Source organism: Sus scrofa, chromosome 14, assembly GCF_000003025.6.
Source record: "Sus scrofa isolate TJ Tabasco breed Duroc chromosome 14, Sscrofa11.1, whole genome shotgun sequence".
NCBI classification, from domain to species: Eukaryota; Metazoa; Chordata; class Mammalia; order Artiodactyla; family Suidae; genus Sus; species Sus scrofa.
The window spans coordinates 11,615,265-11,628,561 of NC_010456.5; the positions used below are offsets into that span (position 1 = coordinate 11,615,265).

Genomic DNA, 13,297 nt, shown 5'->3' on the forward strand with positions numbered 1-13,297 from the left:
GTACCCAACTCTGGACAACTTGTATCCAACAAGTCAATGCATTTCCAGGTAAAAGCATGTCCCAGGTGAAGAACTCTGGAGATATGAGCCAATAGGGGTGTTTGTTCCTTTGAGGACTACAAAAGCAATTCTCTTACAAGCTGGGCCTTGATTATCATTTTGTTGCTGGGGAACCTTTCCTTAGGTGACCTAATAAGGTTTCAGACACCATGCTCTTGGTCTAGACTGTGCTTACTGTTCTCGAAGTTATTCAAGCAGCTTCTTGCAAGTCACCCTACTGAAAAGTGATCAGACCCATCCAATTTTCACCAATCCTTCCCAGGCAGGCTGAGTTTTCATGAGAAAGGATGTGAAGGAAAACTTGTTGGTGACATGTTTTTAGCTTTATTGAAATTTTCTCTTACAAAAGGTCTGCTGCATTTTAGGCCTGGCCTAATTTCCTTTAGTCCCTGAAAGACGGGTCCACGGCTATTTCCATGGCCTCTTAAGTAGGAATGTAAACTCGTAGATGTTTAAGGTTCAAATGCTTATCACCATTGTTTTTATTTACCATAAATCAAGGCTCGTGTTTTCTCAAATGAAAAGACCAAGTAAGAAAGTCACGTGGGTCCTTCACTGGTGGGATAACTGGATTCCTCACAACAGACTTGGGGATTTATTTCATCCAATGTGATCTTTTTCCACCTTTAGCATTTTCTTGTTTGAATGCAAACACTGCAATGTGCTGGGCTATGTAGGAAAGAATGCTTTGTTCATATATGCATACATATCTTGGCTCCGGGAAAAGATGCACGAGTACGTGTTATGTAAACATAGCAATCGGTCAGAAGGAGAGTCTCTGATCGTTAGGACATTAATGAATAGCAAGCATATTGCAAGCAAGGAACAACCAATAGCGCATATCGGTCTAGTTGTCAGCTGGGAACTTTGCTGGTCTGACACCTGCAGCGTCCCAGGTGGCACTTTCCCCAGCTAAGTGATGCTCACCAGCTAGGACAGGTGATTGTGTAGCCCAGGCCTGACTGACTTCATGACACCCCCAATGGAGGTGGGTCTGTACTCCCCCTAAATAGCTCCCCAGGCCTAGAGCACATACATATAGCCCAGTCTGGCCTCCTCCTCATGTCAAAAGCAGAATATGATCTCCCCACCACTACAAAAGGGGTGCAGACCAAGGACTCGCAAAGGCCTATGGCCTCTTCTTCCCCAAAGGTTGTAGGGAATCTTCATTTCCTTCCACTCCTGTAGGATTCATCCTGGCCACAGGATGACACTCAACGAAGCCTGGAAGGCTCAATATCATTACCTCCAAGCAGCTTTGGGACATGGGCAACATGGCTTTGACTCTGACTGCCAGATGGCTGAGGGTCGGTTTTGGTTTAACCCAGGAGGCCCCCATGTCACTCTTCAAGTTGGCTTTCCTGCTGTGTTGGTTGATTGTCCTGGAAGCCAGTCATGTCTGACCTTGAACTCACGTCCCATGGGTCCTGAACGTCCTGCATCCAAGTTTCTGCCTGAGCCTAGCAAAGCCGCATGGAAGTTCAGGTAGAAACAATGGTCCAGGTCATTTTGGATCTGACTGATAGGCCAGAGAAGTGGGCCAGTAGAGTGCTACCTGGAGATCAAGTGGTACCCAAGCTAACATGACTGGTAAGAAGGCTGCAGAGTGAGCAATGAATTTAGCACCCAAGACACTATGATAGTCACTCAATAAATGTTCCTTTCACTCCCCTTCTCCAAATCCAGACTGGTTCCTGCAGGAGACTTGCATTTCCCTCTTGCTCCCACAGCTGGCCTCGCCTCCGTATCATCTCCCCAAAATAACAAACACTGTGCAGAGGCAGAGTAAAGAGGGGCAATGAATCATTCAGGACTGTCTCTTGCGGGGAAAGAAGAGGTCTCTTGGCCTGAGGTTTGAGAATCATCCGAAGAGGAAATGATCTGCAGTGCCTCCCTCGCATCCTCAAAGCGCCTGGTCTCCAAGGATCACCTGCAACTCACAAACCACAGGGAACGTGGATATGGAGGCCCGAGGCAGGGTGTTTAGAGGACTAAGCAAGATGGTGATCCAGTTGATCAGGGCTCCACACAGGACCATAGTAGAAGGGACATATGGGCAGTAGATCCCAGAGTCACACTGTGGAGCAGAGGTCCAAGGGGAGGAGGACAACAGGCCCCCAAGGTCCTGGGATGGGCATATGGGGGTACGGGGGTGCTGGGTGGGGAGGGCAGAGGTCTGGTCAGGGTAGCTCCGAGCGATGCCCCCACCCCAGGAATGCAGGAAGGAGGCTCAGCGGCAGGGCCGGGACTCTGGGCTGCTGCGCCCACTTTCAGTGTCTCTTGCATGTCACTCCAGCATCCTCGGCGTGGCCGCAGTTTGTCACCCCCCATTTGGAGAAGCTGCAGCGGAAGATGGTTTCCTCTGTGCCCTTGCAGGCAACATCATCCATCCAAATTCTCCCTGTGCCTGTGGAGACAAGTCAACACGATTTCTTAGCAGGTCTGCAGGAAACGCAGCACAGAAAAGGAGCACTGCTGTCTGTCCTTGACTCATCTGTCCCAAGCTCTGCTGTCAGTTCTCAGATCTAGTGATTCCCATCTGCCTTCTCCATTCCACCAAGACCAAGACTTCTTTTTCTGGGCTCAGTTTCTTGAGGGCAGAATAACTGATAGTGGAGATGGTGGTATTTACTGAATAGCTCCTATGTGTCGGGCACCTTACATATATGGTCTTCTCTTTCTTACCATGGGGCTGTGAGATACATATCAATAAACCCTTTTTCTAGATGGGAAAACTGAGGTTCAGAAAGCAATGGGTGCAAGGTTGCTCAGCTGGGAAGCGGCAGAGTCTGAACTCAAACCCAAGTCTTGCTGCCTCCCGGGCTCACACTGTATATGAGACACTTCTTAGCTTCTGAGATGTATCTTGTAGTCTCTGTTGATGAATATTCAGTCAAGGCTAATTAGAGGAACGATGTCAGACAGATCCTGGGTTGGAGAGATCCAGCGCCCCATAACAAGTATGTCAGGGCCAACTCACCTCCAATCTTTTGAATTTAAAGCAGATGGTCTTTTTCTTTTTGCTTTATCTTTCTTTCTTTCTTTTTTTTTCTTTTTAGGGCCACACGTGTGGCATATGGAAGTTCCCAGCTAGAGGTCTGCAGCTGCAGCTGCCAGCCTACACCACAGCCATAGCAATGCAGGAGCTGAGCCAAGTCTGTGACTACCCCACAGCTCACGGTAATGCCGGATCCTTAACCCACTGAGTGAGCCCAGGGATCAAACCTGCAATCTCATGGATTACTAGTCAGGTTTCTTACCGCTGAGCTACAACGGGAACTCCCAGATTGTTTCTTTCTATAACCCCAAAACAGTGGTACTTTGAATGACAGGGGATCCCAGAATGTAACTAGACATATATGTAATGACAGGCAGAAGCATCTCTAGCTATACATAATTGGGACAGGTCACAAAATACAAAGTTGCTAAGACAACCTAGTTGAGTTTTGCCTGCCTATTCACCCTACCCTGTTCACTGAGGTGTTTTTTTTGTTGTTGTTGTTTGTTTCTTTTTGCTTTTTAGGGTCGCACTGGTGGCATATGGAAGTTCCTAGATGGCTAGGGGTCGAATTGGAGCTACAGCTATGGGGCCTACGCCATAGCCACAGCCACATGGGATCAGAATGACATCTGCCACTTACACCACAGCTCATGGCAACGCCAGACCCCCAACCTACTGAGCAAGGCCAGGGACTGAACCCACATCCTTATGGATACTCGCCGGATTTGTTTCCACTGTGCCACGATGGGAACTCCCTCACTGAGTTCTTAAGGGGACCAACCTGCTAGTCTGAAGGTCCTCATGCACGGGAGCTTTTAGTTGGCTTTCCAGGATTGTACTTGAGCTTCAAGAGATATAAACTTTTCACTGAGGACCCTCAATGTCAGGGGAAGAGTTCCCATCGTGGCTCAGCAGAAATAAATCTGACTAGCCTCCATGAGGACACAGATTCACTCTCTGGCCTTGCTCAGTGGGTTAAGGATCCAACATTGCTGTGAGCTGTGGTGTAGGTCGCAGACACGGCTTGGATCCTGTGTTGCCATGGCTGTGGCACAGGCCGGCAGCTATAGCTCCAATTTGGCCCCTAGCCTGGGAACCTCCATATGCATAGGTGCGGCCCTAAAAAATTAAAAAAAAAAATAAAATAGAATGTCAGGGGAATAGGGCAGCTGGGTGAGGCTCTGAGGGAATGGAAAGGGCTTGTCTGGGGTCAGAGTGGTGGAGAGGGGAGGGGCTGCCCCAAAGTCACAGACAGTCCCGCTGATAAACTGCGAGGGCCATCACCTGTGGTGGGCTCTCTGGGCTGATGGCTAAGCCAGGCCCCTGATGGTGGGAGCTCACTCGGGAGCCCTCTGGAACGATGCCTGAGCTTCAGGGCTCCCACAGAAGCAGTGGCTTAGAGCTTAGTGCTACTCAAAGTGTGGTCTTGGACCAGTAACATCAACGTTGCCCAGAGCTTGGTAAAAATGCAGAATCTCAAAACAGACTCACAGATCTTGAAATCAAATTTGTGGTTACCAAAGAGGGAAGGTAGGAGCGGGATAAATTACGAGTTTGAGATTACCATATACACACCACTATATATAAAATAGATTTAACATATACACACTACTATATATAAAATAATAACTAACAAGGACCTACTGTATAGCACAGGGGACTCTACTCAATATTCTTCAATAACCTATATGGGGAAAGAAGCTGAAAAAGAACAGATATGTGTATATGAATAACTGACTCACTTTGCTGTACACCTGAAACTAACATGATATTTAGTCAACTCTACTCCAATAAAAATTTTAAAAAAAGATTCTGAAGCAAACTTTTTTTTTTTTTTTGGTCTTTTTGCCTTTTCTAGGGCTGCTCCCGCGGAATATGGAGGTTCCCAGGCTCGAATCGGAGCTGTAGCCACCGGCCTACGCCAGAGCCACAGCAACGCGGGATCCGAGCTGAGTCTGCAACCTACACCACAGCTCACGGTAATGCTGGGTCCCCAACCCACTGAGCAAGGCCAGGGATCGAACCCACAACCTCATGGTTCCTAGTTGGATTCGTTAACCACTGCGCCACAATGGGAACTCCTGAAGCAAACTTTAATAGAAATAGTCACTGAGCGGAGGAAATAGGGAGCACCCACCATTCATATCCCTTTGCTGAAAATAAATTTCTAAACAACAACAACAAAATGCAGAACCTCAGGCCCTGCCCAGGACCTACTGAACCAAAAGCTACATTTGAACCAAGCCGTTATGCATTGAAGTTGGAGAAGCATCAGTAGAGCAGAGAAGTAGAACTTTATAATAAATAAGACAAATCTGGAGTCAAATCTCAGCTCCATCTAGAAGAACCAGTTTTAAAACTGGGAGGGGATTTCCAGGGTGTTTGGTGCTAAAGCTGGGTTGGTTCTGGATAACCCAGGATGGTTGGTCACTCCAGCACCCAGACGTGTAAGGTCTAGGAGCTGGCACTAAAAGTCATGGGATTCAAGGTCATAAACTGGGTTCCAACATGACTGACTGTCAACCTAGGCGAGTTAAATGAGATAGCGCCAGAGTTGCTGTATCTTAAAGGGCTTTGAAATAAACCAAAACCCTATACAAGAGCTAGCTCAAGGGTCAGTACTGGACTCTGAGGCTAGCCCAACCTCCTCCCTGTCCCATCACTCAGCAACCAGACAATCAGTCCTAGAGGAACTGTCAGGACCAACTACGGACATCTTTACACTGTCACTCACCCCTGGACTGCATGGGAAATCCCTCTACAAAGAACATCAAGGGAACCGTTTTGCTGCCCACTGTGTCTACCACGCGAACTAAGTGGTTTGGACCTGTTTTTGTTACGCCGGGATTTTCGGCATCTGTTGTCACAACATTGCCGAGCAACGAATTCGGGGACAGAGGCTTCCTTGGATGTTGTTCCTGCACCCGCGCCTCTTCTCTGGCCGGATACAATGCGCCTCTTACACAATAAGCCCTTTGAGGCCAAGCAAAAATTCATAGATTCAGTGTCTCCTGGAAAACACATCAGTTTACAAATTACCCAGGAAAAGGCTGCAGGCCCAAGAGCTCCATGGGATTAGTCACGCCCCAAACAAATAAAGAAGCAAAGGGAAGAGACCGACAAATACAGAACAGGCCCAAGGTTACCCACCCTGGGGCATTTGCAGGATCGTGAACTCTGGTTGATGTTTGGCCAGGGAATTCTGGCGAATGTTCAGTCATGGAAGAGCTACTAAAATGAGAGCAGCACCGTTACATCAGCAGCACTGGACATCTGTAATTCCTGGGGCATGGCTGAAGGGCTGATTAACCCTCAGACCATCTCTGCTCCTGCCACATGAGAGAGGCCAGAACACCCAGGATCCAGGTACCAGGCATCCCTTTAGCTTCAGAGTGGACACCTGAGACTCAAGTATGGCCTGGGGACCTCGAGGTCAGTATCACCTGGGAGCTCATCAGCAAGGCAGGGTCTTGGGCCCGCCCAGCCCTCATTAGAGTCCACCAAGATCCCCACAATTCAATGTGCGTTGAAGTCCAAGACGCCCTGCTTAGATCAGGTCTGCTCTTCCGCACAGGTTCTGTCTGTGAGCTCTGTGACAAGCCTCGTCAGGGAAGCAGGGAGGGGGTACTCTGTGCCCCACTTTACAGTCAGAGCATTAAAGCAACAGATGTTTTATCCGGAGGAGGCAAAATTGGGACTAGAGGCCAGGTCTCCTGACACTTAGAGCACTAGTGACTGTTGGAAGGTGATCCTGTTGGGATGAGTAGTGGTGGCTTTATTTTATCCTTATCATTCATTCATTCAAACACTTAAGAGCCTACCTCATACTCAGCACTACTCTACTTTTTCTTTCTTTTTTTTTTTTTTTTTTTGCTTTTTAGGGCCACATCCGCAGCACATGGAGGTTCCCAGGCTAGGGGTCTAACCGGAGCCATAGCTGCCGGCCACAGCCACAGCCACAACAACTCAGGATCTGAGCCACATCTGTGACTTACACCACAGCTCACGGCAACACCGGATCCTTAACCCACTGAGTGAGGTCAGGGATCGAACCTGAAACCTCACGGTTCCTAGTCAGATTCATTTCCACTGCGCCATGACAGGAACTCCGATCAGCACTTCTAGGTGTTTGGACTACATCAACGAACAAAAGATGATTGGGGGAAAAAAAAACAACACTGTTGGTGGGAATGGAAACTGGCATAGCCACTGTGGAGAACTGTGTGGAGTTACTCAAAAAACTGAAAACAGAACTACCATATATGATTAGTAGTTTCACTCCTGAGCATATATCTTAAAAAACCAGAACTACTAAATCAAAAAGATACATGTACCCCAATGTTCACAGCAGCATTATTTACAATGCCAAGATATGGAAGCAACCTAAGTATCCATCAACAGATGAATGGATAAAGAAGATATGATATGATACACACATACCCATGCACTCAATGGACCACTATGCAGCCCATAAAAGGATAGAAATGTTGCCATTTGAAACAAATATGCATGGACTTGGAGGCCTTTATACTAAGTGAAACAAGTCAGACAGAGACAAATATTGTATGACATTACTTATACGTGAAATCCAAGAACTACAACAAACTAGTGGCTATAACAAAAAAGCAACAGACTCACAGAAACAGAGAACAAACTGGCAGCTAACAGTAGAGGGGGAGGGGCAATGTAGGGGTGGGGGAGTGGGAGGCACAAACTATTGGGTGTAAGAGAGGCTGCAGGGATGTGGTGAACAACACAGGGAAGAGCCAACATTCTGTTATAACCATAAAGGGAAAGTAACCTTTCAAAATTGTATAAAAAGAAAACCAAAATCTCTGCTTTATAGGATCAACGTGTGAGCTGCTGTATGTTTATTTAGAGTAATATGAAAAGAAGGAATGAGTTACACTGAATCCTACAGGCTGCAGGCTGCCATCAGAGCCTCACACAGGAGCAGGCAGGACAATTATCAGATATTTAAGAGAAAGGAAAATGGAGGCCCCAGAAAGGTTAAGTGGCCAGTTCCACAATTATTACAGGGAAAGAGATCATGACCCAGGCCTCTGACGTCTGGCCAGTCCAGTCCCTGTTCCTTGTAGGACCCCAGATCACTAAGCCAGGAGGTGGCAAACCCAATTCTGCCCCCACCACCTACTTTTTTGTAAATAAAGTTTTATTGGCACACATCTGATTCTGGCCCCTCATCTGATTACATTTTATCTGTGGTTGCTTTCATGGTACATCTGTAGAGTTGAGGCATTGTCAAAGAGACTGCAAAGCCTAAAATAGTTACTCCCCAGCCCTCTAAAGTTTGCTGACCCTTGCACTAAGCCACCTTCCACTATTTGTATTTTATCTTAGAAAAAAAGGGTAAAAAGTGCTAATAACGATGTAATTAGATGTGTACACTCCCAACTCCATCCACGCTCCCACCACCAAACGGTCTGCATCTGGACTCACCCTCACCTCTTTTGTCTGTCTCACCGGAAGATTTTCTCTGAGGGTCCAGAACTAATTCCCGGCTGTGCCCTAGTGATCTCACCAGCTTCCATCTCCCCCTGGACCCTGTCCCAGCCATCACCTCCCATCTTCTCTACCTGCACTCACTACCCACCCCCTTCAACAGCTCTTGGACCAATTTAAAATTTAAAAAAAGCAAAAAACAAAAAACCAAAAAACCTCCCAGTCTTTCTCATTTGGGCCTTTCCTTGCTTTTTTTCCCAGGGAAACGATAATTTGATTCTTGAGCCCTGTCCAGGAAAACTTTTACGGTGCCAGACCACTGAGAGCACTGCCAGGGCTTGGCAGTTTCTTGGATTACACTGGGGAGGACGCAGGTTCACAGGGACGGAAGTTCCTTCCTTCCTCTCCCCCACCTCCTGTCCCTCCTTCCTCCCTCTCACGTTTAGCCAGTACCTATCACGTCCCAGGCACAGTTCTGGGGTTTGGAGCTCTGCCCTCAAGATGTTCTCACATACCTTGGAGATCAGGAGTGTTGGAGAGGGACGCAAGGAAGACCGCCAAGGAGCAGAGGGGCGTGGCTACGTCATGCGCTGGGGGCGGAGCCGGCCCGAAGGAGCCAGCGAGTCTCCCCCAGGAGGTGATCCTTGAGGGGCAGAGGAATTAGCTAGGTGAAGGAGAGGGAAAGGTATCCAGACCCAAGGAACAGCACGTGAGAAGATACGGAGACGGGAAACAGCTGGGTGAACTCAGGGGCCGCACGTGGATGCAGGCGGGTGAAGGATGAGCCAAAGGTGGGAGGAGGTGGGAGGCACATTAGCACTGGCCAAGGGCCCTAAGCTAAGAAAACAGATTTGATCCCGAGATCCATAAAGGCCCACTGAACATTGAGCAGGGGTGTGACAGGAGCAGGAGCTTTTAGAAAGATCCTGGGCAGCCAGGAGGAGGAAGGCAAGGGGTGTCAGCTTGGAGAGGAAGCTATGGGGCAGCAGCTCACAGAGGACTATAGCTGCTACTGCACCCACCTGACTGACCCCCTACCTCCACCAAAAAGTAGCACATAAATGAGCACCACAGGGCCTGCACTGTGCTAACTGCTCACCGGCCATGATCTCATTTCGCATTTGCAATCATCCTGCCAAAGTGGAAGGGCTGAAGTCAGGAGAGGTTAAGAAAGCTGCTCCAAGGAGTTCCCATAGTGGCACAGTGGAAACGAATCCTACTAGGAACCATAGGGTTGCAGGTTTGATCCCTGGCCTTGCTCAGTGGGTTAAGGATCTGGCGTTGCTGTGAGCTGTGGTGTAGGTTGCAGATGCAGCTCAGATCTGGTGTTGCTGTGGCTGTGATATAGGCTGGCAGCTCCAGCTCCGATTTGACCCTTAGCCTGGGAACCTCCATATGCCATGGGTGTGGGCCTAAAAAGACAAAAGACAAAAAAAAAAAAAAAAAGAAAAAAAAGAAAGTAAGCTGCTTCGGGTCACTAGGCTGGTATGTGGCAGATTTGTGATACTAGCTTTGGTTGGACCCAGAGCCTGAGCTCCTAAGGCAATAGCAGTGAGGACAGAGAGGAGGGGACAGAGTTAAGGGACCACAGAGACTGATACTGGTAGAATCTGTAGGATGCAGGGAAGGGGGTGAGGGTGGGAGGAGGGACAGGACTGCAGTCCTGGCTGGAAGGGCAAGCACAGCGGGAAGGACCAGGGCTGATGGAGGGCGGGCCCAAGGCTTTGGAGACTCCTGAGGCTGAAGCTGAGCAGACTGGGGCTGGGACGGACAGTTGGGCACCTGTGTGATGGGAGCCTGTGGTCAGAAGGGCGTCTGGACCTGATGCACTGCCCACCTTCTGCCGGGAGAAGCGGGCATCCTTTCCCTCTGCCCCAGAGCTGCAGCGTCATGATACCCCTTGAGAGTCTGTGAACATGTCTGCTTCCTCCTCTAAACTGAACACGCTGAGGTCAGAGACAAGCTGACCCAACGCTAGTGCCCCAGTGCTGAGCCTAGCCCTGCCCATGGAAGGTGCCGAAGCTGTCTCAGGAAGCAGGGAGTGCAGCGGGGCTGGATGGATGGGCACCAGGCAAGCTTGCTGGGTCAGTCCCCTCCTTCCCAGCCCCCACTTCCCTCTGTGTACCCAGGAATGACACCTGCCTTGCCTACCTGTCCAGGTCTTGGCTATCACATGACCTAAGCGATTAGACAACAATGGGGAAATAACGGTGCAAATCTGATGTGGACTGGGAAGTGAGTCTGGCATCCCACTGGCATCCCAAGTGGCAATTGTAGAGCATCCCGTCACGCCACATGATGCAAAATCAAGGGAGAAAGGAAAAGGCCACAACGGCTCAGTTTTAGCTAGTCCTGCCCATGACATTCAAACGACGTACTGGGGCTTCTCTAAAAGAGGTTATGATTTTTTTCCCCTCCAAGGTTTTAATTCCACTTATTAGGGAGAAGTCCTCCTTGGAGCCAGAAATAGAGAAGCGAGGACTGTTCCCACTGCTTCTCTTCCTCCTGCAAACAAAAACAGCCCTTTTCCTTGAAGAAAACAAGCTTTAGGTGGGAGGAATGTGCTCTCCCCCGGTGGGCTGCCCTCCTCAGAGCCGGACTCTTTGAACTCCCCATGCTGGCCCTTAAGTAGAGAGGCTGAGATGCTGGGGTCAACTGGCCGCTCTCTGCCAGCTGTCACAACAGATTTCACAAGCGTCCCTTCAGTGAGTACGATTGTCCTAGTCTGCTCAAACTGGGTGGCTTATAAACACAGACATTGATTTCTCACGGTTTTGGAGGCTGGAAGTCCAAGATCAGGGTGCCTGCGTGGTCTGGTTCTAGGGAGGCCCTCTTCTGGCTGGCGGGCTACCGACTTCTATTTTCCTTACAGAGGTAGGAGGAGGGAGCTCTGTGGTCCCTTTTATAGGGCACTCGTCCCATCATGAGGGCTCTGCTAGTGACCTCATCATCTCTCAAGGGCCTCCCCTCCCAAGACCATCGAAATGGGCATTAGGATTTCAGCATATGAATGGGGGGGGGGACACAAATATTCAGTCTACAACAGGGATTAGGGTCTAAGGGACAAGATTCTGAGCAAGAATTGTGGTGGCCCAAAGTGGGGACAAGGAGAAAGGCAGCTGTGAGGAGTGGAGGGTTCCACGGCCAGTCAGGATGAGACCCAGCCCTGTGTCCCTGTCGGAAAAGGATGCCCCTCATCTCAGCACAAATCCCTTTACCATCTGGCACAGTGGGCTGGGCAGCCACAGTCTCTGGCAAGACAGTAAATGCTCTGTGACCCAAGGAGCTCCCACAGCAGGGCCAGTGGTCCCTCCCCAGGTCACAGGGAGACGCAGCAACCGAGTGTGAGAGGGTCAGTCCAAATCCCTCCCCGCACCTGCTGGGATGCGGGACCGCGTGACAGGTGAGCAGGTGCATTTCAAATCACAGGGGCCCAGAATAGACATTACAGACACCAAGATGCCGAGGGGAGAAGCAACAAGATCACACAGCCCGGGGCTGGGGGGAATGGGTACATTATTATACCGGCACTGTGTTCACACACGTGGGACCATGGTTTTAGTTGTGAGTCAACACAGGTTTCTCTAGGTGTGAGGTCTGATGGAGGACAAAGCATATGTGACAGCGAATGCTTGCTTTTAAGTGTGAATGTGTAGTGTGCTAGTGAATGCATGGCACATGCTAGTGCTCTCAGTTCACATGCAGGTCCTCATATCACCTTGCAGGGTGGCCACAGGAAGCGTGCCCGGGTATAGAAGAGTGTCATGGGCTGAACTGTGTCCCCCTCAACGTCCCTAAGTGGAAGCCCTAATGTGGCTGTCTTTGGACACAGGGCCTTTAAAGAGGTGATTAAGGATAAATGAGGTCATTAGGGGGTCTTAATCCAAAATGACTCGTGTCCTTATAAGAGGAGGAGACACAGACACACACAGAAGGACGACCATGTAGGACACAGCAGGAAGGTGCCCATCCATCCACAAGCCAAGGAGAGAGGCCTCAGGAGAAACCTGCCCACACCTTGACCTTGGACTTCCACCTTCCTGACTGGGAGACAATAAAGGTCTGATGTTTAAGCCCCACGGTCTGTGGTATTTGTTATAGCAGCTGAGCTGACTAATACAGAGGACTAGCCTGAGGGGCAGACACAGAGCTGTGGCTAGAGACCGGAGCTGGGGAAGAGCCAACCTCTCTGCAACAGGAAAGGGACAGATGGCTCAAATCAGCTGCCTGCCCAGGAAGGGTCTATACCCTTCCCTCAAAGTCCCTTGTACCGTCAGTGAGAAGGGAGATGGGCTTGATCCTATTAAAGGAAAGCAACCAAGATGGTGAAGGCTGTCAAAATCTTATCCTCTGAGGACAAGATAAAGTATCTGGAGACATTCATCTGAAAAAGAAAAGGCTCAAAGAGGAGTGGAGTGATAAAAACACAGACTATTGAGCCACCTGCTTAGGCTTGAACCCAGGCTCTGCCATTTGCCAGCTGTGTGACCTTGGACAAGTTATTCAACCTCTCTGTGCCATTGTTTCCTCATCTGGAAAACAGAGATGATATCTAGTGTTGTGACGATTCCATGAGTGGTAACATGTTTGGAACTAAGCCTGGTACACAGGAAGTGCTACAGAAACATGAAATAATAATGGAAATGTATGAGGGGTAGGTGGAAGTGGGGTTAGCTAAGTGCCCTGAGATATAGAACTGAGAATAGGGGTCAAGAGGGGTTCTGACAGGAGACAAAAAAAAGGGAGTCAGGAGCTCCCATTGTGGCTCAGTGG

The 13,297-nt window shown here is 49.3% G+C and overlaps 1 protein-coding gene across 1 annotated transcript in view; it reads right to left on the reverse strand.

The window, feature by feature from the left end:
- The window catches only part of SCARA5 (scavenger receptor class A member 5), a 131,708-nt gene continuing 118,775 nt past the window's right edge, over nucleotides 365-13,297 (reverse strand). The window contains 1 exon segment of the mRNA XM_005670449.3: nucleotides 365-2,467. Coding sequence (XP_005670506.2) covers nucleotides 2,331-2,467 — 137 coding nt within the window. The 3' untranslated portion in view covers nucleotides 365-2,330.